Source organism: Cyprinus carpio, chromosome A6, assembly GCF_018340385.1.
Source record: "Cyprinus carpio isolate SPL01 chromosome A6, ASM1834038v1, whole genome shotgun sequence".
NCBI classification, from domain to species: Eukaryota; Metazoa; Chordata; class Actinopteri; order Cypriniformes; family Cyprinidae; genus Cyprinus; species Cyprinus carpio.
Genome location: NC_056577.1, coordinates 9,623,431 through 9,645,865, shown reverse-complemented (window position 1 = coordinate 9,645,865; position 22,435 = coordinate 9,623,431). Strand labels below are relative to the sequence as shown.

The 22,435-nt window shown below is 37.5% G+C and overlaps 2 protein-coding genes and 1 pseudogene across 2 annotated transcripts; 1 reads left to right on the top strand and 2 right to left on the bottom strand.

The window, feature by feature from the left end:
• Positions 1–2,426: 2,426 nt before the first annotated feature.
• On the bottom strand, positions 2,427–3,978 carry LOC109055484 (cyclin-dependent kinase 5 activator 1-like). Its single transcript, XM_019072695.2, has one exon. It carries the CDS (start codon positions 3,974–3,976, stop codon positions 3,050–3,052), a length of 927 nt encoding a protein of 308 aa, XP_018928240.2. The 5' UTR covers positions 3,977–3,978; the 3' UTR covers positions 2,427–3,049.
• Positions 3,923–11,806, bottom strand: LOC109055522 (protein Wnt-6-like). Its single transcript, XM_042757955.1, has 4 exons — positions 11,311–11,806; positions 10,827–11,047; positions 8,821–9,146; positions 3,923–6,638 (listed from the first exon to the last, which is right to left on the bottom strand). The coding sequence occupies exons 1-4, from the start codon at positions 11,385–11,387 to the stop codon at positions 6,177–6,179; spliced, it is 1,086 nt and encodes a 361-aa protein (XP_042613889.1). The 5' UTR covers positions 11,388–11,806; the 3' UTR covers positions 3,923–6,176.
• Positions 11,807–15,179: 3,373 nt separating this feature from the next.
• LOC109055510 lies at positions 15,180–22,408 on the top strand (annotated as a pseudogene).
• Positions 22,409–22,435: the final 27 nt, after the last annotated feature.

The following is a 22,435-nucleotide window of genomic DNA, read 5'->3' as shown; positions in this document are numbered from 1 at the left end:
ATTTAAATTTATAACAAAGTCATAAATTATATTTACTCATTAGATTTTGTATATAAAGTTTAATCTTTCTTTTTCACCCTCAAAAATGTAATAGGGTCAAAATGCCCCAGACATCACCAATTGGGTCAAAACATGCACAGGCATTTAAAAAAAAAAAAAAAAAAAAAAAAAAACCTTTGTAACAAGATGTGCATACTTATGAACTTGTCTAATGAATTAAGCAAAACTCTGAAATTTTAGCAAAACTCCATTTTAGCATTTAATGTGCTTTTAGTTTGAAATTGTATGTTGTTGTTGTTTTACCTTTAGCTTAATAACATGTCTAGTAATTCTCTGCCAAAACCTGTGGCATAACAATATTATAACTTACAGGATGTAGTATTACTGCATTTATTTATTTGTGTTTCAGTGGAAATATGAATGGTTAAAGAATCTGACCAGTGAATCTCCCTCCCTCTCTTGTTGTCTTTCTCGCCTACCTTCTGAATTCAGTATTAATCAGGCTTCTTTACATGTAGCCTGTGGCATTCTCTGGGGAATAATCCCACATTCCCACCAAAGGTTTGACAGTCATCTCTAGAATAGAAAGCTGAAAGAAATACTGTAAATTATTAATTGCCGACTTCGTCCTTTCAGTGGTCCCAGGATCTCGCTTCCCGCTGCTGGCGTTTCCACGGCAACCGCATACGGCTGCATCCGTCCTTGGTTGCTACGGCTCCAGCAGACAACAGTACACACTTACATAAACAGCTTACTTAACAAGAATGATCTTCCCATTGCAGGTTCATTCAGGAATAATGCTGCCTAATTCATGCTTGCTGGTGCATTTCTTCACTGTATATGGCTTAAAGGGCTATGGCCCTTACACAGATTAACATTCATGTCTGCAGCCTCTCCTGCTTCACTGTCAAGAACATCGATTGAATATGAAGGGCATTCATGCACATTCGTTCACATCAATAATAATAGGCGAGATGCTATACGCTTACAGGCACTATAGGTAATAATTTAACTCTGGGGCGTCCGGGTTTCATGTATAGAGACAGCTGTTGTTATTCGCGTTTCTCAGCCCACGTTCGATCTGGATCTGACCCTTTTACTAATATAGCCGTTGTCATGGAGACGGAGCGGAATGCACCCCCAGAATTCCTATGGCCCGACATGCATGCGGCCGGTTCTGCAGCCTTCCGTCACAATGACACTTCTATCAGACTGCACCAAAATCCAGCCAATCAAATGTTCGAACTCCCGAACCACGTGTTTTATTCACAAATTCTGGGGGTTCTCTCGTTTCAAAACAGCTGCTTCTTTTCTTACTCGCTCAATGACTCATGCACCCCTGAGGCCATTTTCACACTCAATGACTACCAGTACAGGTGTCAACATTTATATATATTATATATATATATATATATATATATATATATATATATATATATATATATATATATATATATATATATATATATATATACCACACACACACATAAACATGGTAAAATGTTTCAAAACACATTCATTTTAATGGTCTGCATAGAATCATATAATATTAAAATACATATTTAAATCCCGACTTTTATCCTATTAAGAAACTAACAATTTGATTACTGCAGTAATCAATTCGTACAAGACGTCTGGAAGTCTAAAGTTTTCGGTATGTGACAGCCAATTGCTAGAATTCAAAGACCAAGTAGAATATTGATTTTAAATTTACTGTAACCTCTGAAACGTGATATGTGTGAGTCGTGTCGAGGTTTGTAAGATAATCGACCAAGTTCAAGGTCCCCCCATATTTAGTCATGGACTTAGTTTCCATAGATACCCAACCCATATCTATGTGGGCATATTAACGAAACTAACGCAGGGACTAAAGGCGAGTTTCAGCACCACGGCTAGCAACCAGCCATGAATAAAAAAGGACTCGACACATATTTTTACACAGAAGTCACGAACGATTGATTAAATGTAGTAGGTGTATGCTGTCCTGAATTAACATAAAACGATTTTGCACAGCTATACATAAACTGAAAAGCCTCCGGTGAATCCAGGCAATGCATTTATGTTGTTACCGCTCTGCTTATCCCACTGATTATCTTCAAGCATATGCGGTCATTTGCCTGTACAGGAATGACGTAGACACTATCCCTACACTGTTGCTCGTTCTCATGCGTGTTTCAATACAAATCTTACAAATATTCGAGTTTGTTAAAATATTGATGAGCAGCTGCAAATCATTTTCAGTTAAATCAAATTAGCCAGGTATTTATCTGCATGCAATATTATGCCAGCGCCAGCCAATGCCAGCAAAACTTTGATCATTTATGCTTGGAAAACGCAGCAAAAAGGACACTTCAATCACGAACCGCGGTATCGACTATCCCCTTTTCATCGTAAAAACAATAAAGAAGCGGCAGAGAGTCTGGGGGTATTTGTATTCATATATTTTCAAATATACAATATAAAACATTACGTTTTATACTATGACAATTGGCACATATGACTGTAGAGAATCGTTTTGTTGTAAAACAGTACATTCAACGTTCATATAGATAGCATCAGGCGCCACAGGAGACAAGAGGAGAGTGTCTGTTGCAGGCCAGCACCCCGGACAGCTCAGCGTCGGTGACAACATCGTTTCTGAAACTAATAGAAAAATAAGACCCCAACACTGACGCACAAGCTAATAATTTACATCTCTCACTTTAGCTCGGCACCAGATATCGTTGTTTTGTTTCTTCTTCTTTTTCTTCAAAAACCACAATGATGATACGAGTAGAATACTTTAAGCATGCATTAAGTAAACTATGACGAAACCCCAGATCGCGCTCGTGACATTCACTGGGTCATGAAGGTTGTATTTTACACATGTATTAACGTAAACCTCCTCTCATGGAGGTGAGGCGAAATCCCCGTCCGTTTCCATACACCAGTAATAGAGTGAAACACTCTTCACACCTTCAGCAGTCGGGCCTTACATTCATTTCACCCTTGAAGGAAGGGTGTGGAGAGGTATCAGAGAGCTTCTCTCTCCCTTTAACACGAGCCAGACTTAGCGGTCCAGGTTATTATTCCATCTTCCGTTCGTATCGCTCGAGCCCCCCTCGTTCTTTAGGTCTTGGAAGACCTCGGTGAAGAAATGCGGGTCGGAGTTGATCTGCAGCATTTTGGCACTCATTTTGTCAATGATCCGCAGGGAGCGCTCCCAGAACACCTCCTTGTTGGTTTCCACCAGGAAGGGCTTGAGCGGGTACGAGATCTCGTTGCCCATGTAAGAGTAGGCCAGGTACAGGCAGGTGAGAAAGGTGGCCTGCAGCTCGTACTCGCTGGAAATATCCTCAGTCACCGCCTCCCGGCAGAGCAGGTAGACGAAAACCAAGTTGGCAGGAGTGATGAAACCCTGGTCTTGCCAACCTTGGATGAGCAGTGATCGGTCGACGTTTCGGAACCACAGGATGATCTCATTTTGGCTCAGCTCTTTGAGTTTGTAGCACCTTCTGCACATGAACTCGCTCAGGCAGCGAAGGAGCTCTCCTGTGGAGGCTTGCACGATGACTCGTCTCGGCGAGATGATGGAGCGACTGCTCGGTTGCCGCTGGACCGACAGGAGCTGCTTTCCGTTCTGGGATGCATTTTGGGTTTGATTGGATCGAAGGCTTTTGTCCGGTACTGTAGGGACTGGTACTGCAAGTGGCCCAGGCTTCGTCTTGCGCTCCGAGCCTGACTGAGATTTCTTAAGATTGTCGGTGTTTAGCTGGTCAACGGGGTTACTGATCTGAGAAACGGGTGGGTTCGGGTTCACTTTCTTGGCATTCTTCTTCTTGGCCGAGGCAGCGACTAACCGCTTCCACGTCAGAGCCGATATTAGCACCGAATGGCGCTTGAGATTCTTCTCTGTCTTGCCGCTAGCTCCATCCGTCTTCTCATCCAGAATCCCTCCTTTTCTGGACGTGGGAGAAATCGAGAGCACCGTGCCCATCTTTTCCACTGACGACCAACACCCACCGGCCCTTCGGAATGCGTTGTCTCGCCTTTCGTCCCGTTGAGTGCCTCGGGAAGGTGCGACTTCAGAGTCACAGGTTCACGTCCATTTATGTTTCGTGTGACCACTGGGTATACAGTGGGGAAAACAGCAGTTGATTTGATTAGGTTACCGTACCTATGTAATAATCGATGCTCGCTTCAGTCACACGCGCGCGCTCCTCCACTCCTTCTGCATCCCACTGCGCGCGCAGCCTCAGACAGTGGGAGCAATGGGCAGGACTTGTAATGTGTAGCCGGGCAAAAAAACTAAAGGTACAGACCTGTAAACCGGGATAAGCCTCCTCAATCTGCCAATCCTGTCGCAGAGTGAAAGGACTGATGTCTGCTTTCACCAACCAGAGAAGCTTGAAACGCATTTACCCACTTATTATCTTATATGAGTGTGTATATAGGTTAGACAGTCTCTTTCAGACTTCTATTTTTATACAAGTGCTTCAGAGAGTATTTATGGATTTTTCCCAACAATTGAAAATACTGTATCTCATAATTGCAGCTGTTTAACCTGTCAGCTAGTAAGGTAGCTTACAAACACAGACACACAATCTATTCCGAAAGTATTTCTCACAGTTGCTACACTGTATAAAATTATTTCATTATTGAAGTATTTTTTTAAACAAGAAAATCAGTCTTTCTATTTCAAAATTACTAGCAATTTCTGAGTGAAAACACCAAATGTTTTTAGTGTACAACAGTCAAGTAAAAGGAAATATTGATAACTAGTGTGAAAAATAGATAACAAAATTCAACAATTTTTCTTAATTGTGTATTTGTAATTGTAATTCACAGTCACTTCCCTCCCCCAAAAAATATTTAGATTCATACATTCATACTTTTTAAATAGGTATAGATATCATAACACAAATAAATGGTCATTTAAAACACTAGTGGTACAGGTCACAGGTGCATTGCTTACAGCAGCCTCAGACACGTTTGCAGCATTATGCTCCACCTTGTGGACATTCATTTGTAGACAAGCATAACATAAAACACAAAATCAACATCAGCATTGTGAAAAAGCCCACTATTATGTTTAGTGATGTTGTTATACACTTTAAAAAGAGGTAAACATGCAACTGTTACCTTAAAGAGATATTTCATTCTTTTCGAGAAACACTTTAATATCCTTTCTTTTACTGTGATGTTTGATGTAAATAGCTAGATGTCCGTATAAATGGAGACAATTTATCCTATTGTTATATCAGATTTCCTCTTTTTAAAGCATGACCTCTGATGTTGCAAACATGATTTTATTTGCATACATGTAAATGGAAAAAATGCAAGCCCTCTTTCAAACTATTTCTATGAGTTTGTGGAAATATTTTAGAGCTTCAAATAATAAAAAAGAGAAAGTTTGAAACTTTATATTTCTCCATGTCAAAATATTTTCCCCCTACCCTTTCTTACCCTTAAAGGTAGCTTTGCTGGTATATGCTAATATATTTAGGTTGATTAAAAAAAAAATTAGGTTACAATTTTTCAGTATTCGTTTTACAACAATGGTATGCAGTTAATATAACGCATGTGCAGGTACATAATGGATAAATGATTTTTAATTAGACCAACAGATGTTCCAAAATCTAAATCAACTGTCAGTCAGGGGTTCAGCACCTTGGACAGTACCAGCAGGTGGCAGTATGATGAATGTTTATTTTTGAAAGCAGACTCCCACCCAGTGTTGCCAAGTCCACTTATTATAAGCGACTTTGGGCTTGCTTTTTCATGAATTTGCTTATAGATTTAGGCAATCACGGGTTGTATTTTATGGGGGGTGGGGGGCTTGTTTCCAGAATACAGTGGCGTATTTGGGCTTGTTAGTGGTTGGCACCCATAGAACAAACTGTGTGACTGCTTTATGATTATTTAGTGGATGATGATGTTTCTCTGTCTGTCAATGCCAAGGCAGTTGCAGATTGTTTGAATAAGTGCCCCCCCCCAGCACTGAAATGCTGCTGTTATTCATTCCAGAAGCTGCTTTTAATGCAACAGTAAGGACTTTTTTTTAAATAATAAAGTCATAGCCATCAATGCACACATATTATTTCTGTATATACACAGGAGAGAAAACAAATGTGCCGCTCCAGCTCAAACACAACTACTTCAGGTGCAATTCTGTTTTTTATCTCTTTGAGCAGACTTCACAGGCAAAGGTTCACGTCCTTTCTCACAGAACATCTCTGGCATTGAACCTCACAGCACCAGTGAAACCTACACTGACAGTTTTCCTCATATTCCAGTGTATTGTCTGCAAATCCTTTACCACAGCACAAGCTGTCACAGCCTCCCTGCCCTGTCTCTGTGCTGTTACACACACGACCCTGTGTGCCTTCTGTACCCAACCTTTGATTGGCATGACAGAAATCGGGTGACTCAGCTGAATAGATGAGGACGCTATCATCCAGGGCAGGGGTATCCGGATCGATGGGGGCAAGAGATTTACCATCATTCCCACTCATCACGCGGATGGCCTTATGGAAGCTCTGCATGAGGTAGTCACCGACCTGACGGAAGAGAGGCATCTTCCTCCAGCAGCTGCGAAGAGTGCAAGAACCAGAAAGGCCATGACATTTACACTCTGTCCACATTTGTGTCCGTATGGCCTGTAGGCACATAAGGCAAGAGAGAAAAGTGAGAAAATAGACAACATTTGCTCTTTTTCTTCATCTGTTCATCCCGCATTTCAACCAGTCTTTTAAATTAAAAGCACCTCTGGGTGAAGTTTGTTCAGATATCTCATAAGCCACATTTATTCATACAGTGCTTTAGACAACATAGATTTTTTCAAAGTAGTTTCACTGTAATAAACAGGAAAGTAATAGTGTTGATGAAAAATTCATAAGCTGATGTGCTGAAAACATACTGGTTACCTTTACTGACTGTAGAAATGATTGTGGCTTTTATCTGTTTTGTTTTTGGTTTATTTATTAATCTATTTATGTATTGGTACTTAAAGGGATAGTTCACCCAAAAATGAAAATTATGTCATTAATGACTCACCCTCATGTCGTTCCAAACCCGTGAGACCTCCGTTCATCTTCGGAACACAGTTTAAGATATTTTAGATTTAGTCCGAGAGCTTTCTGTTTCTCCATTGAGAATGTTTGTACGGTATACTGTCCACGTCCAGGAAGGTAATAAAAACATCTTCAAAGTAGTCCATGTGACATCAGAGGGTCCGTTAGAATTTTTTGAAGCATCGAAAATACATTTTGGTCCAAAAATATCAAAAACTACGACTTTATTCAGCATTGACTTCTCTCCCGGGTCTGTTATGAGCGCGTTCACAACACTGCAGTTTAGTGATATCCGGTTCGCGAACGAATCACTCGATGTAACCGGATCTTCTTGAACCAGTTCACCAAATCGAACTGAATCGTTTGAAACGGTTCGCGTCAACAATAAGCATTAATCCACAAATGACTTAAGCTGTTAACTTGTTTAACATTGCTGACACTCCCTCTGAGTTCAAATAAACCAATATCCCGGAGTAATTCATTTACTCAAACAGTAATCAGAGGGACCCTCTGATGTCACATGGACTACTTTGAAGATGTTTTTATTACCTTTCTGGACGTGGACAGTATACCGTATACATTCTCAATGGAGGAACAGAAAGCTCTCGGACTAAATTTAAAATATCTTATACTGTGTTCCGAAGATGAACGGAGGTCTCACGGGTTTGGAACGACATGAGGGTGAGTCATTAATGACATAATTTTCATTTTTGGGTGAACTATCCCTTTAACAAAGAATATGCATATTTTTTTTTAAAAGACATACAATAAATATAAATATTAAGGCCATTCAAAGTTGTTTTTATTTAAGTAAACTAAATAAGACACTGACTAACAAAATTTTGTGAGAGCAAAAAGTAAGTGGAAATTTAACTTACATATTATAGCTAATTATAGCTTTTGTTTATGGTGAATATAAGGAATAAAAAGCTTTAAAAATATTATATTAATTATGGTCTTTATAATAAATAATGTTTTTACTTTCATGAATGTTTTTGTCTTTTGAATGAGGAATCTTTTTTGATTATTATTAAATAAAAAATTAATTTCAAACCAAACCATAAATAATATTTGACAAAAACTAACACTTAGATTTAACAGATTAGGGTATTTTTTAAGTTGGTCCAAAGTGTGTGTGTGTGTGTGTGTGTGTGTGTGTGTGTGTGTGTGTGTGTGTGTGTGTGTGTGTGTGTGTGTGTGTGTGTGTGTGTGTGTGTGTGTGTGTGTCCCCATTTACATGTACAGTATGTTGACTGCTACAATTCTAAAAGAATCTCAGACTGCATAAAATGTACTGACATATAAACATTAGCAACCACAGACAGTACTGAAAGAAATACATGCCAAACTTTACATCACGTTATATGATACACCAGTAGGTGGCGACAAGTGTCAGTCTTTAAGAGTAAGTCATTCAGTAGAGTGAGTCATTCACTCAGTAGATTAATTCAAATCACTGATTCATTCAGCAACGAAACTGATTCTACTTTGACTTGTTGTGAAACAATTTTTGTCGGCAGGATCAAAGTAGACAAAATAACTAGGAATATTTTGTCTATAATGTAAGTGACTCAGTATTAACTTATTGTTTATTAAACCATTGTACAAAACTAATATTACAGTATACATGCTGTCGAATTACCCGCGGCATCCTGCCAATGGCTAAATAATACTCTTGTTGATCTACAGAACAACAGCACTCTTGCGGAAAGTTGTGGAAACACAATAGTGTTCTTTCCCCTTTGTTACTGAAGAAACGTAAACGTACCAGTCTTCCTGCCTCATTGTTGTGCAGGTCAATAAGGGTCCTGATGTCACTCCTGCCTTTTCGCTGCCTGGTGTCCATGAACTGACGAGACTTCTCGTAGCCAAAGTCCACATCATCTCCGCAGCCCCCCCATCCCCAGCGCCCATCTTGGACAGATGAAGGCTGGATAAGTACCTGCTCTGCTGGGGAGCCATGGTAAGTTTCAGAGGAATTCTGAAGGGTCACACAACCGCACTGTGGCAGTGCTCCCTGGCTGCAGGCTTGTGTTACTGCATGGAGCACCCCGGCAGCTGTGATAGCATACACAAATGCAGTTTCCCGGATATCTAGAGAACAGTTCAAGAAACTTAACTCAAAAGGGAAAAATCTTCAGTTTGTCTACATACAAAACCTTATATTTTGTCTCATCATGACCATCTGAAAAAGTGCATTGTGTCACGCGGATCATCTCGTGGTATGTGTTTGATTATGATCTTTATCTAAACTCTTGTTTCAGGACAACACCCCATCCCACTTCTAAGATCACTTAAATATCTAAGGAACTGCCACATTAACAATAACTCATTTAGCAGATTCACATTCCTCACACATCTCCGTTGTCTAGACCTGCCTCAATACAACTTGACCTGCCAAAAAAGCATTTTTCTCCTTAGTATAAAGGATTCCTCTAAGACGCATTCAATCTTGGTATCATATTAACATGTACACAAGTCTTATAAACTGCTGTACTTTGGCAACTGCTATGTCATGTTTGGATTTAAAAAAGTGCAATCATAACAAACGAAATGTCTTTTATTGGCGAGAAGCCTAATCTCAGCCTCATGTAGACACATGCACTACAAGGTCTAAAATACTAATAAATGCAGAAGGTCTACTACTTTTTTTCTTTAAATATGTTTTGTCAAGTAACCATTAACACGGTCAAAATGACATAATACAATTATGCCCTCTAATGGTCATACTTTGTTCACCTCACTGGTTTGCACTCTATCTGCCATGTACCTTGCGATGCTTTATTTAACTTTATTTTTATTTTTATATATTTTTTTACATGCCCTTATTTGTATAGTGTATTTTATATTTTAGATTTTATCTGTATCTGTCTGTATTTTAGGCTCTACTGTTAGTGTTATCTGTATGCACCATGGGTCTGAGAGTAACGCAATTTCAATTCTCTGTATGTATGTACTGTACATGTGGAAGAATTGACAATAAAGCAGACTTGACTTGACTTGACTTGATACGGCTAACTACATGGTGTTAATGAAGGCCTTCACTAGATGCTCAACCAAAAATGACGATTCTGTCATCATTTACTCACCCACAAGTTGTACCAAACCAGTATGAGTTTCTTTCTTCTGTATATTTTATATTATATCTATATTTTGAAGATTGTTGGTAACCAAAAAGTTGACGGTAGCCATTGACTTAATAATATTATATAATTTTATTCCCCATACTTTCTTCTTTTGTGCAAAAGAGAATAAAGAACCTCATACAGATTCGGATCAACTTGAGGGTTTGAGGTTTACATTTTTTTTTTTTTAAACTTAGAATAACATTCATATACAAACATGCCATACAGAACACTGACTGAGCAACAAGTTATCTGCACAAGAAAATGTTTGACTTGCCAAAAAGTATGAAACAACAACAACAACAATAAATTTACAATGTCTATCTGGAAATAAAGTCAGATCTGATTACTGGGAAATTAGTCTGTATTTTGGTCTAAACTACATTTTCAGCACAATGGGGTTTTCAAAATGATGTTCTGGGGAATGCTGACTCATAGTGATATTGCAAATATATAGGATTTCTTATTATGCAGATGAAAAATAAATAAAAAGAGTGGTCAATGGAAGCACCAATTCTATATTATAATTTGCAGAACAGGGTCATTGTTATTCTAATTGTTAAGAAGGATGTATCTATTTCATCTTCATTTAAAAGTTTCAAGCGTATAATAAATTAATATAATGAGGAGCTTTTGTATTGTTCCTCACCTTGTTGCAGAATCTTGGCCAGGTTTCTGCCCTGGCTGGTGCAGTTCCAGCGACGGCTGTGGAACTGATGTTGACATTCTTGCATGCCCAACCGGGCACCTTTTGCCACTTCTTGAACTATCTCAGGCTGAGACTGGCACACTTCGACATATGTGCCTACCAACGTTTTAGTTCCACGGCAGATACTATTGGGATCCATCACTAAAGGGTTGCCATTCACCCTGGTGCAAAAGAAATAGGTATATACCACTAGATACAGACAAACAAAACCACACAAAAGAGGCATTTTCAGTATCTACTATCTCACAGTGCCTGAATGCCTTCTCCAAATAATAAACTTAGAGAAATTGATGAAAGTCAATTTTAAACCCATTTCATCAAAGAGGATAAATTTTTTAGAAGTAATGCTGCATTAGTTTTCATATAACCTTATTTGTGCAGCTCAATAAGTAGAATATTAACAGGCAGGAATAAAGCCGCTTACCTTCGTTGCAGAGGTGTGAGTGTCGTATTGAGGATAGTAAAGAACAAGAGGACGTGTTTTTGCATTGAGAGCATCATCCAGGGATTTACATCCACAAACGGGTTAAATCTACCTGAAACTGTCCCACCGACGCGTCCGTGTTTTGTCGGAGAATCTTTGTACTGGCGTCATATCCAGCAATAATCAAGAACAGCATGAAAACGTTTTAAATGCCCTGCCGAGACGCGATTAAAAGTACATGTACGCGAAGACCCAAAGATGCGCAAAAAAGAGGGGGCGCACACACAACTGAATCGTCGCTGCTTTTAACTCAGTTAAAGATATATATGTATATATTCCACTTCTTTAGTGAGACAAAACAACTGGCATCAAATAAGCATGTTTTCCAAAGGCGTTCTGAGTAAAACCCGTGCGACTCACTTCTGAACAGCCTTTCTATCGAATCTTATTAACATATTGGCACGCGCGCATTCCACCTCTGTTGACTTAGTGTCAGGAAAATCCCTGTCAAGTCAAAAAGTTCAGGAGTTTGTAAACAAACGGTGCAGAAACCCTACATGACTCTTGTTTAGTTGATTTAAACCCGCACAGCCCTTTCATTTGCTTTAGAAACAGAAATGATTCCCAAAACCCGTTTTTTTTTTTTTTTTATTTTTTATCTCGTTTTCATCAGGCCTTAAATTTAAATTAGTGTTATGATGTCCAGCTGTCGTTTTTGATATGTTTTTGATAAAGTGTTCTCTTTCCTGTGTTGACCTTGGCAGTCCTCTTGGCCCTACAGCTATATCAGCACCCTGTGTTATCAGCCAGAATTTTTCTGTTAGAACAGTTTCCAGCCAAACAGAATGAATTTCAGATGTCCATGCCAAACCTTCCCATTAAATTTCAGAAGCAAAGAAAAACTTAAAATGACTTGTTGCTTTATCATCTTCTTGTTTATCAAACTTTGATAAAATTTATAAGAGTTCTAGTTTTTCTCTCAGGGCAATTTTGGGAAGGATTGGGTAGCCTTATGGCAACCGATATATATATATATATATATATATATATATATATATATATATATATATATATATATATATATATATATATATATATATTTTTTTTTTTTTTTTTTTTTTTTTTTTTTTTTTTTGCATCGGCCTCTTTAATTATTAGCTTATTTATTTATTGCAAGATGCCAGCATAATCAGATGTAGTGCTTGAGTTCATCAATTGGCAGACAATTATTTTGATGATACCATGCACACAACATGGAAATGGACACTTCATTCTAGAAATTCATAGTAGTTATACTAAAAAGAATTCCAAGAATCGATGACCTGACATTTTTAAAAACACATCTAATTATTAAATATTGACACAATATTTCTAAATTGAACGGGCATATTTCAGAAACAAAAACACAGAAAAGAAAAACAAAAACTTAATATTCATTCATGCATTTTCCAAACTGCTTAGTGTATGCTCAGCTAGTGTCTCTGGGTGAAATTTAATTTGAATAGATTTAAATATATATATCTATATATATATATATATATATATATATATATATATATATATATATATATATATATATATATATATATATATAAATATATCCACTCTCAGGCCATCTAAGATGTAGATGAGTTTGTTTCTTTATTGAAAAAGTTCTGATTTGCAGTTCAGTCCTGCAAATAACACTGGGTGCGCTGAAGAGGCAGTGGCCTCTGCGATCATGTGATCTGGGCTTTCCGAGGGAGATGGTGGCATAGTGACATTATTTAGTAAACTCTGCCATACAATCCTTGCGTTTATCCCAGAGACAATAAACAGCCTCAGTGTTCAGATAAAAACTGTTAGCTGTGAATGAACAATGCCTGGCTCAGGGCCCCATACACTGTGAATACCACAACTGTGGGCCTGGACAATCATCTCCATCCACTCGGAAAGGTCTTTGACCTTCAAATCTATTCCTATGGTTTTATTCATTCCACTTTTTGGGGTGGACAAGTGGACATTTGGGGGAAAATGGATAAACAGTTTCACAAAGTTTCATTGGTGTAACATAGTTTTTCATTTAGTCCAATGTACCTCACAGTGACATCTAGATCTCACATTTCATATATAATCTTGTATAATATGGAAGATGAAAGCAAGTTCTTCTAAATCATTTCAAGTTTTTTTCTCATCATGTGTCTGTGTTCACATTACGGTTTAAAACAATGTTGCAAAGCATAAATGCATCTCTACACATGGCACTCAAAAGCACATCTTCTTAATGTCTCTCTCTTCTTCCTTCGGCTTGCTCCCTTTTACATCTAAATGTAATTGGGAAATTTTAGGGCACTCAGTTTAATTAATTATTGCCACCTAGTGGAAAAATAAAACGACTAAATACTTGACTGAAAAGTTCTCGTTTTTGATCTTAAGCTAACATTAAGGCACTGTTGAAAATGACAAAGCTGGTAAATATACACACAAAATCACATCAAATATACAAAACCATTCATTTACAAAGTAAAACCGTAACAAACCCTACCCACTGTCAGAATATTTACTGTTTTAACAACCACATACATGGAGAAAAAAAAAAAAAACATTCTCTGTAAAAACTATGGGACAGAAAGACACAGCACACCTCTGGGGAGTCCACTTTGTTCTTCAGTTGTAGCTGCAGGCATGCAGTAGAAGGAACAGATGTGATGCTCCAGGGGAGGACAGAATGAAAGAGAAAGCAAGGTCTGAGCTATGTTTTTGTGTTTATTGCACCATGTTTGTGCACCTTTAAAGTCTGAGAGTGGTGTAGTTATTTGCCTGTGAATAGCAGATTTATGGGGGGGAAATTGGTGTGTGCAAAGCATATGATTATGTTTGTGTGTATTTGGAGATAATGTAATTGATAACTCCTGTTACAGGGACCAAAAGCTATTGATAGATAGATTGATTGATTGATTGATTGATTGCAATTTTAAGGCAAAAAAAATAACATTTCACTTTTTGGCTAAAATAAGAATCACATGGTCAAGTTAATACATTTTAGATGAGAGAATGGGGTCTTCTGAATCAGCCAAATCTCTCACATAACATTTACCGAAACCTTTCACCTAAATGTTAAACAAAAACATTTTAGTCCACAGAGATCACAAAAAAACTATTTGAAGTGAGTAACACACACACATTGTCTGTTATGTTACTGGCCTATATTTGTAAATAGGCCTTTTTACATAATAATAGGCTATGTATTATTATTAGCCTGTTTTTGTGTGTTTGTTTGCTTTGTTTTGTTTAAGAATAATTTATTTCCTTATTTTTTTTATTAAATTCAATGTTTAAAATAACACCTAATAATTTGTTTATGTATTTTATTATTACTATTAATGTTATTATTATTATTCCTTTTTCCTTTCCTTTTTTTTTTTTTTTTTTTTGCATTGCTTCATGCGTCCACGTGTGGGATTACATTCATAGTCTCAAAGAGAATGGTCTCCTTTAAGTGATACAAAGAAAGATCATAAACATTCCATGTCAAACCCGGTTTGCTCGCAATATCCTAGTGGCCTGGGCAAATGACCAAATTCGCCTTTCCCCCTAAATTACAGCTGGAGTTAATGATAGGTTTGTTGCGGTCTCGCAGATGGCGCCTCCTCCATCCATGCCTCTGTCGAATGGCATTAATCAGCACTTAGAATTTGCATTGACTGTCATCTGGTTAGTAAAGGGCGGAGTCTGGAGTGATGACACGTCAGAAGGCTAAAGAGACAGTCATGTCTGCCTTCATAGGTGCGAAGAGAGACTGACGCGATTGCGCAGCCTTGCTCTGCTAAAAGCATCTCTTCATTGTGCTGTGGAGGACAGTTCACATTTTACTGCCACCGACTAAAAACATGAGAATTGCAATGCTAGTGTCTCTAATTAGGCCGACCGGGCCGACTGTTGTGGGCATCTCTCTGGGATTCACTCTGAGTCTCCTGAGCGTCACCTGGGTGGATGAGTCCTGCGACTTTGACTGGATAGGAGCCACCGATGAGATGCTCACAGGGCATCCCGGTAGCTCGGAAGGGGCCCGTAAACCTATTTCGATATCCACTGGCACAACTGACAGCGGAAATGTCCGAGAGGATTTTGAGCCCAGAATAGTACCTTATAACAAGCCTGCCCAGGAAGGTCCTCCAAAGAAAGTTTTCAGGTATAGAATGAACTAGAGCTCCACCAATGATTCTATAAAGAGCGCATCCTGACTAAAGTCTCTTGGGCGTATTCAAAGCATTCATAAAAGGTTGTGCGTAGTTTGCACAAAAAAAAGAAAAAAAGAAAAGAAAAAGAAACTAATGAGTCAACGTCGTTTTAATAATAATAATGAGCATCTAAAGCAGATTTATTTCCTTTGTGTCTGTGGAGCTTTTCTGCCAGATGTATGCTGCTAAACTAAAGTTACCTGGTTTGTCTTTCATGCGCAAAAGAGGAATAACTTTAGTAGGACACTTGCTAAAAGAGTAAATGGCTCTGACTTTGCCCCTTGGCCTCTGGAAGCTGATGTGATCAAATTATGTAATTTTGGTCAACTAAAGTGTAGTGTCAGTCCTGGATCTGCGGTTTACTAATCTGAACCACACTGAGAGCCAGCAGCGTCCTTAAAGACATGCATAAACAAAACATTCATCATGGGGTAATATAGGGTAAATAGTGTAAAAATATAAAAATGATAATGATAATACTAACTGCTGATTCATTGTATTTGAAGTGGTGGCTAATAACGTTTCCAGAGTCTTTGTGAGTTACTAAACAGTAACTTTTTTATTTTTATGGATTTTCCAGCCAATATTAAGCATTACGCTTAGTTTGAACATATAGTTTAAAAGAAAATGCTAGACACCAATAGAAGTACAATCTTTCTGTGTGGAATAAATACCCAAACTGCCTTTCAACATTTTTGGCAATTTGACAAAAATGTTTTAAATATAAAATACACATGATCAAAAACTATAGTTCGTAACACATAATCTAAACACATTTTTAAAATTAATGTTTCAACACCAACCCTGTTGTTTGTGTGAAACACCAAAATTTGTGCAAAGTGAATAAAGCTGTTCAAGCTTCATGGATTTCAAGCTTACAATAAAGTCACACAATAGCTTTATGTAGGAACAAAGAAAATTAAATAATCACATTGTTGACTAATAATCTTTCTCTATGCTGAAGTTCTGAATTCTTGTTTGCATTCACATTCAGGGTCATGGACGCCAAAATATCTTCACGTCATAACTGAACACAACATGCTTATTCAAACGTGTGGAAAGGAGAATGAGATTTGAGAATGGGAGATAATGTTCTTTTAAATTTTGGCCAAACCTTTCTTTACACAAATCTACTATCATATGGTTTCAGATTTTGGTTTGTCCCATCACTCTGAATTGTCATATAGAAAGAGCTTCATGAGAATTATTTTGTGTTTCATGGAAAAAATGACAGCAGACAACTTTTAAATGACATGGGTAAATAATGACACAACTGCTATTTTGGACTTCTGTGTGTGCTATGTTATATATGGTTGTGTTGGTTTATTTGACCAACTGGCACATTAAACCCAGCTGTCCTTGTGACTTCCTAATGTAACTGTGCTGTGATTTATATTTCTTTACTCTTCATGTTATTATTTATTATTCTTGTTTTTATATATCCTCAATTTTCCTTTCTTTAGAGTCAAGTATGCCAGCACAGAGCTTGGAATTCATGAACGTCTCTTTGTCTCAGTGTTAACCTCCAAAACCACCATGAACACGTTAGCTGTGGCAATCAACCGGACCCTCAACCAACAACTGTCTGTCCAGTATCTTCTAGTCACATTGTCAATTATGATTGGTTCTGCTTTGTCCAGGATGAATCCTACACCCAGCCCGAAAGGCTGAAGACCATAGTAAGCCACCTGAGAATGGACCTTCAGCTTTACATGGGCCAGCCCAGAGAGTTCATAGGAGGTGAAACCAAGGGGAGGTACTGTCACAGTGGACCAGGATTTCTACTATCCTGTGCACTACTTTTGAAGCTCCAGCCTTTCTTGGAGCACTGCAGGACTGACATCGTAAGCATCAGACCTGATGAGTGGCTCGGTCGCTGTATCATTGATTATGCTGGCATCAGCTGTGTGGATGAATATGAGGTAAGAGGCAATAATAAACTGGGACTCAAATTTGGTTTATGACATCTATGCAATATTTTTATGTGCATTTAGAATTTAAAATTCTGTCATCATTGACTCACCCTCATCTATTTTCTTATGAACTTTTCCTTTAACTATATTGAAATTAAATCCCAAGCATATTACATTAGCAGTCTGAGACACTGGTATAGACTACAGCATAGGACAGGCAGTTTTGGAAAATAATTTTTGACACATAATATTTTTGGGTGAACTGTTCCTTTAATTCTTGTTGATCATTTTTAAAGTAATTACAAAATCTAAATCTAAATCACTAAATCTCAATCCAGGATTAGTTATGTGTCTGCTGCTTTCTTCTAATCAGTAATCACTAAGGCAGTTACATTTCTCATACCATGAGATTCCAATAAGGCACAAGCTAAAATAGTATCTATACTAGGGCAAATGTGGCTAAGAGAGCTGTGTGCCGAAATAAGCTGAAGGAAGGTAGGAGGGGTATTGGGGGCTCAGAGCCTGAACTTTGTACAGATCATACTGGCAAACGCTAAAAACAGGCCTGTGTTGATAAAGTGAACTTTTCATCACACTTACGCCATTTTACCAAGCACATATTTTATACTGACTCTGGTGCGGATTATGTGCAATACATGTTTTGAACATACGCAGAACATTTTCACACAGCTTGTTTGAGTGTATAAATGTACCTGCCTCAGAATTTGAAAAATACTGTGAACTATTGATTATTTGGCCTCCATGTTGCATTGGGTCCCTCAATATATAACAGCACACCCTCTCAATAAAGCATGGACCCTTGGGTAATGTGGTTTCCTGTCAAAACTAGACCCTAGGTGAAAAATGTAGTCATCTGTGACCAGCATATACATTGCCAACTAAGGGAAACCAGCTAGTTTGTGAGTTTATGATGTGTTAAATGGGACTGGACATGGGTGATGGCTGCTGGCTTATTTAAGTGCTTTGGCATAGAGGTAAAAGAACACTGTTGCACTCTTAGCCTGATCTGATTGGATTCAGGTTTTTTGCATGACTTAAACTGCAAAAATATGCATGACTGTTGAAAAGTTAAAAGTGAAAAATGTAAAAAAAAAAAAAAAAAATATATACATTTATTCAGCAAGGATGCATAAAATTGATCAAAAGTGACAGTCATAGAAATGTCTTAATAAATGCTGCTAAATAAATGCTGCTATAGTTTACTTTTTTTGTTGTTGTTTTAATTTTCTTTTTGTCAAAAAATGCTGAAAAAAAGGAGTTTGCACCACAGCTGTTTTCAACATTCATAATAATAAGACATTTTTCTTAATCACTAAATCAGCATGTAACGATTTCTGAAGGATCATGTGACACTAAAGATTGGAGTAGTGGCTTCTGAAAATGTTCTGTAGCTTTGCTGTTACAGGAATAAATTATATTTTAAAATATTTTATTATAATTAATTAATGTATTTATTTATTTATTTACAACAGTCATTTTACATCGGAATGATATTTAAAATACTACTGTTTTATTCTATTTTAGATCAAATATATACAGGCTTGGTGAGCATAAGCATCTTTCAGAAACATAAAAATAAAATCTTACCGGCCCCAAACTTTGTAGATACCCTGAGTCTGAATCACATGTCTCACAAAATACATCTGTAGCCCATTGACAGAAGATTCATGTTACAGGGACACAAAAATAGGACAGTGTTTTAGTTCTACTGCAAATGCAGTCATAAAAGATAAAAAGCTTTTTCTGTTTTAACTTTTTTTTTTTTTGATTAGCTATTTCTATAAATATACATTTTTATTTCAAGAAAACTTTAAATTGTAAGTTAATGCAAAATCATTGTAGATTCAGACTTATTAAAATAATGAAATCACATGATTTCATAAAAAAATATAAATATTTCTTATTTGTAGACTAACTGCTTTAAACTAGAAATCAATTAGTGGTTTTCAGTTTTTGGAAACAAATCAGTTAAATACAAAGCTCAACAGCTTTCACTGGTCAACTTTCACAAGTTCAGAGTTCAGAAAAGTCATGGATGGATCCAATCATGACAAACAATAATGATATCTATCAGGATGTGCTACCAAGTGTATTAGTGCTGTGTTGGGAATCAGCACAGTGTACACTAAACTGGTTTCAAATTATGCATTGGAAGCAGATAAAGCTAAATGTTTATTATTGTAAATAAGTGTATTATCATAAAAAGCAATAAATAAAGAAATGAATGAATGAATAAATAAATAAATAAATATTAATTATTATCATTATTATTATTACTGCAAGTGAAAATAATGATTTCTTCTGCAGTCCACAGAGAAACCAAAATCACTGGCTCTCATTAGATGAGCTATCAGTCTCATGCAGAGGCAACATATCATTAGACTGGGTTTAGGACAGTCTACTTGTTTAAATTTGGACATTTTGGATATTTACGTAAAAAGCAGTGACCTGAAAATAAAGCATCAGTAATTCACACAGACTTGAACATGCTGGTTGGATCCAGCATAAAACAACTGAGCGTCCAGAAACTAGGAATAGGTTAATGGAATGATTTACTTCTTCTGCTGCTGAGCCACAAAGTAAATGACTTCCTGCTCTCGGCAGGCCAGCTGCAGATCTGCTGCGATTTGTGCAGTTAATTAGCATGGTTACAACAAGACATTAAACAGCATTACTGCAAATTCTGCAAAGTCTGCTGACTACAGATGACCAGAATTAACCTATGGGTCCTGTCTATGAAACTATGATCACGTTCTTGTTATAGTGCCAATTGTCGAGGCATGTTAAAAACACAAAACGTATAAATATATTTATGTATCTTACAATGGAAAACAACATGGACCTTCCCAGAATGGTAAAAGGTGGATTCCAGAATGTTCTCACTGATCATCCTGTGACCAGTGCAGAATTTATTCGTCTACACAAACATTTCACAGTAACAGAAATTCAAAAGACCTATGAAGAGACTGAACAGCTGCAGGTTAGATTCACAACTTCTTTACAACAACTATACATATATGTATATATATATATATATAAAATTTAACGAGTTTTTTCTCAAAACAACTTTTTTCTCGTAATTTAATGAGTTTATTCTCAACATGTTATTTCAACTTTTTTTCTCAAAATTTTAAATTTTTTCTCAAAACAATGACTTTATACTCAAAATGTAACAATTCTCAACATTTTATTTAAACATTTTTCTTGAAATTTAACAAATTTAATCTCATATTATAATGACTTTAATCTTGAGATGGTTTTCTTTTTTTATTATTGCTTGGCCCTAATCCTCTTCTGTAGACAAATGTACATTCATGATAACATTTTACGATTTTAATCAGTTACATGACTTTTCGAGGTCTACAAATCATAATTTTTAAAATTAGTCCTCCTTAATATATTCAGGTTTTCTAAAACCATGGTGTTCTCTAAAGAAAATAAAAAATAAATAAGTAAATGAAGAAGAAGAAGAAATATATACAATTAAACTTTTTTTTTTTAATGTCATCTTGAATCCCCATTGAAAGTTTGCTGAGGCCTCCTGGTTGAAAACCACTTATCTAAAGGGTACTATCTAACACTTTAATATACTGATATGTACTCTTAAGGAACTAATAAGCAACTTTTAAGATTATTTAACCCAGGTATAAAGGTGTACTGTCTGAGTGACAAGCTTTTACCCCCAAAAGATACAGTGTATTGTTTTTATGGCTTTTGTCAGCTTTTCATGAATCTGAGATAAAGAATGACAGTGAATTGGCAGTGGATGGAAACAAAAGTGTTTTGTTTTGTGGCCCATCGGCATCACACCTCCCTTTGAACCCAAGAGCCGCTCTGAGGTACTGCGTTGGGACTACTTTACTGAAGATAACTTTTTCTCCTGTGTGGACGGTGCCCCTAAATGCCTGCTCAGTGGTGCTGATCGTGATGATGTGACTAACGTCATCAAAGTTGTTGTTTTGTACAGCTAAGTTCTCCACAGCTGGTGAATGGTTACAGGCGCATGGACCATACACGAGGGATGGAATACACCTTGGACCTGCAGTTCCAGGCCACGACTGAGTCTGGTCACCAGAAATCTATCTCACGCCGTGTTTACCTTGTGCGACCCCTCAGCCAGGTAGAGGTTATCCCCATGCCTTATGTCACAGAAGCTACACGAGTCCACATCTTCCTGCCCCTCACCAGTTATGACTCCGATGTAGCTCTGCGCTTCTTAGATCACTGTTCCTCCAACTTGTTCCTGTTCACCTACGAACCTGCCAAGGCCCAAAAAGTGAGTACAAATGACATCTTTGCAGAGGTCAAGGCAAAGATCACTTCCATCGAGCACAGATATCCCAGTGTGAAGGTGTCTTGGATCAGCATAAAGACAGAAAGTCCAGGTGTCCTGCCGATCCTGGATACTGTATCTAGGAAGCACCCGGTGAAACACTCTTCCTCCTGGTCACAGCTGACACTGTACTCAACTCAGAGTTCTTGAATCGTTGTCGTATGAATGCCATCAGGGGCTGGCAGGCTTTCTTTCCCATCCATTTCCAAGAATTTGACCCCAGTGTGGCTTATCCAGACCAGATTCCTACTGTCTCACCAGACCTTGTCAGGGAAGCGGGTCACTTTGACCGCTATACCTTTGAGGAGGCATGTTTCTACAACTACATGTTTCTTCTACGACTACATGTCCTCGCGCACACGGATGTCTGGGGATTTGCAGGAGAATGAGGAGCTGCTGGAGAGCCTGGATTTTTTTAAAAAAATGTAAAAGCTGTTTTATTATCTTACTGAAACCAAAGAGAAATGTTCTAAAAGAAACATTTTGGGACATTTAATAAGAAATGTCTAGAGACTAGGGCTGTCAAAATGACAGCCCTAATTTAAAAGGCATAATTTCAGTTGGGGGAAAAGGCTTTTGGCTTTTCTCCTGAGGCCACAAGAGGGCGCATCGCGCAAAATATTATGCACGTTTCTTCA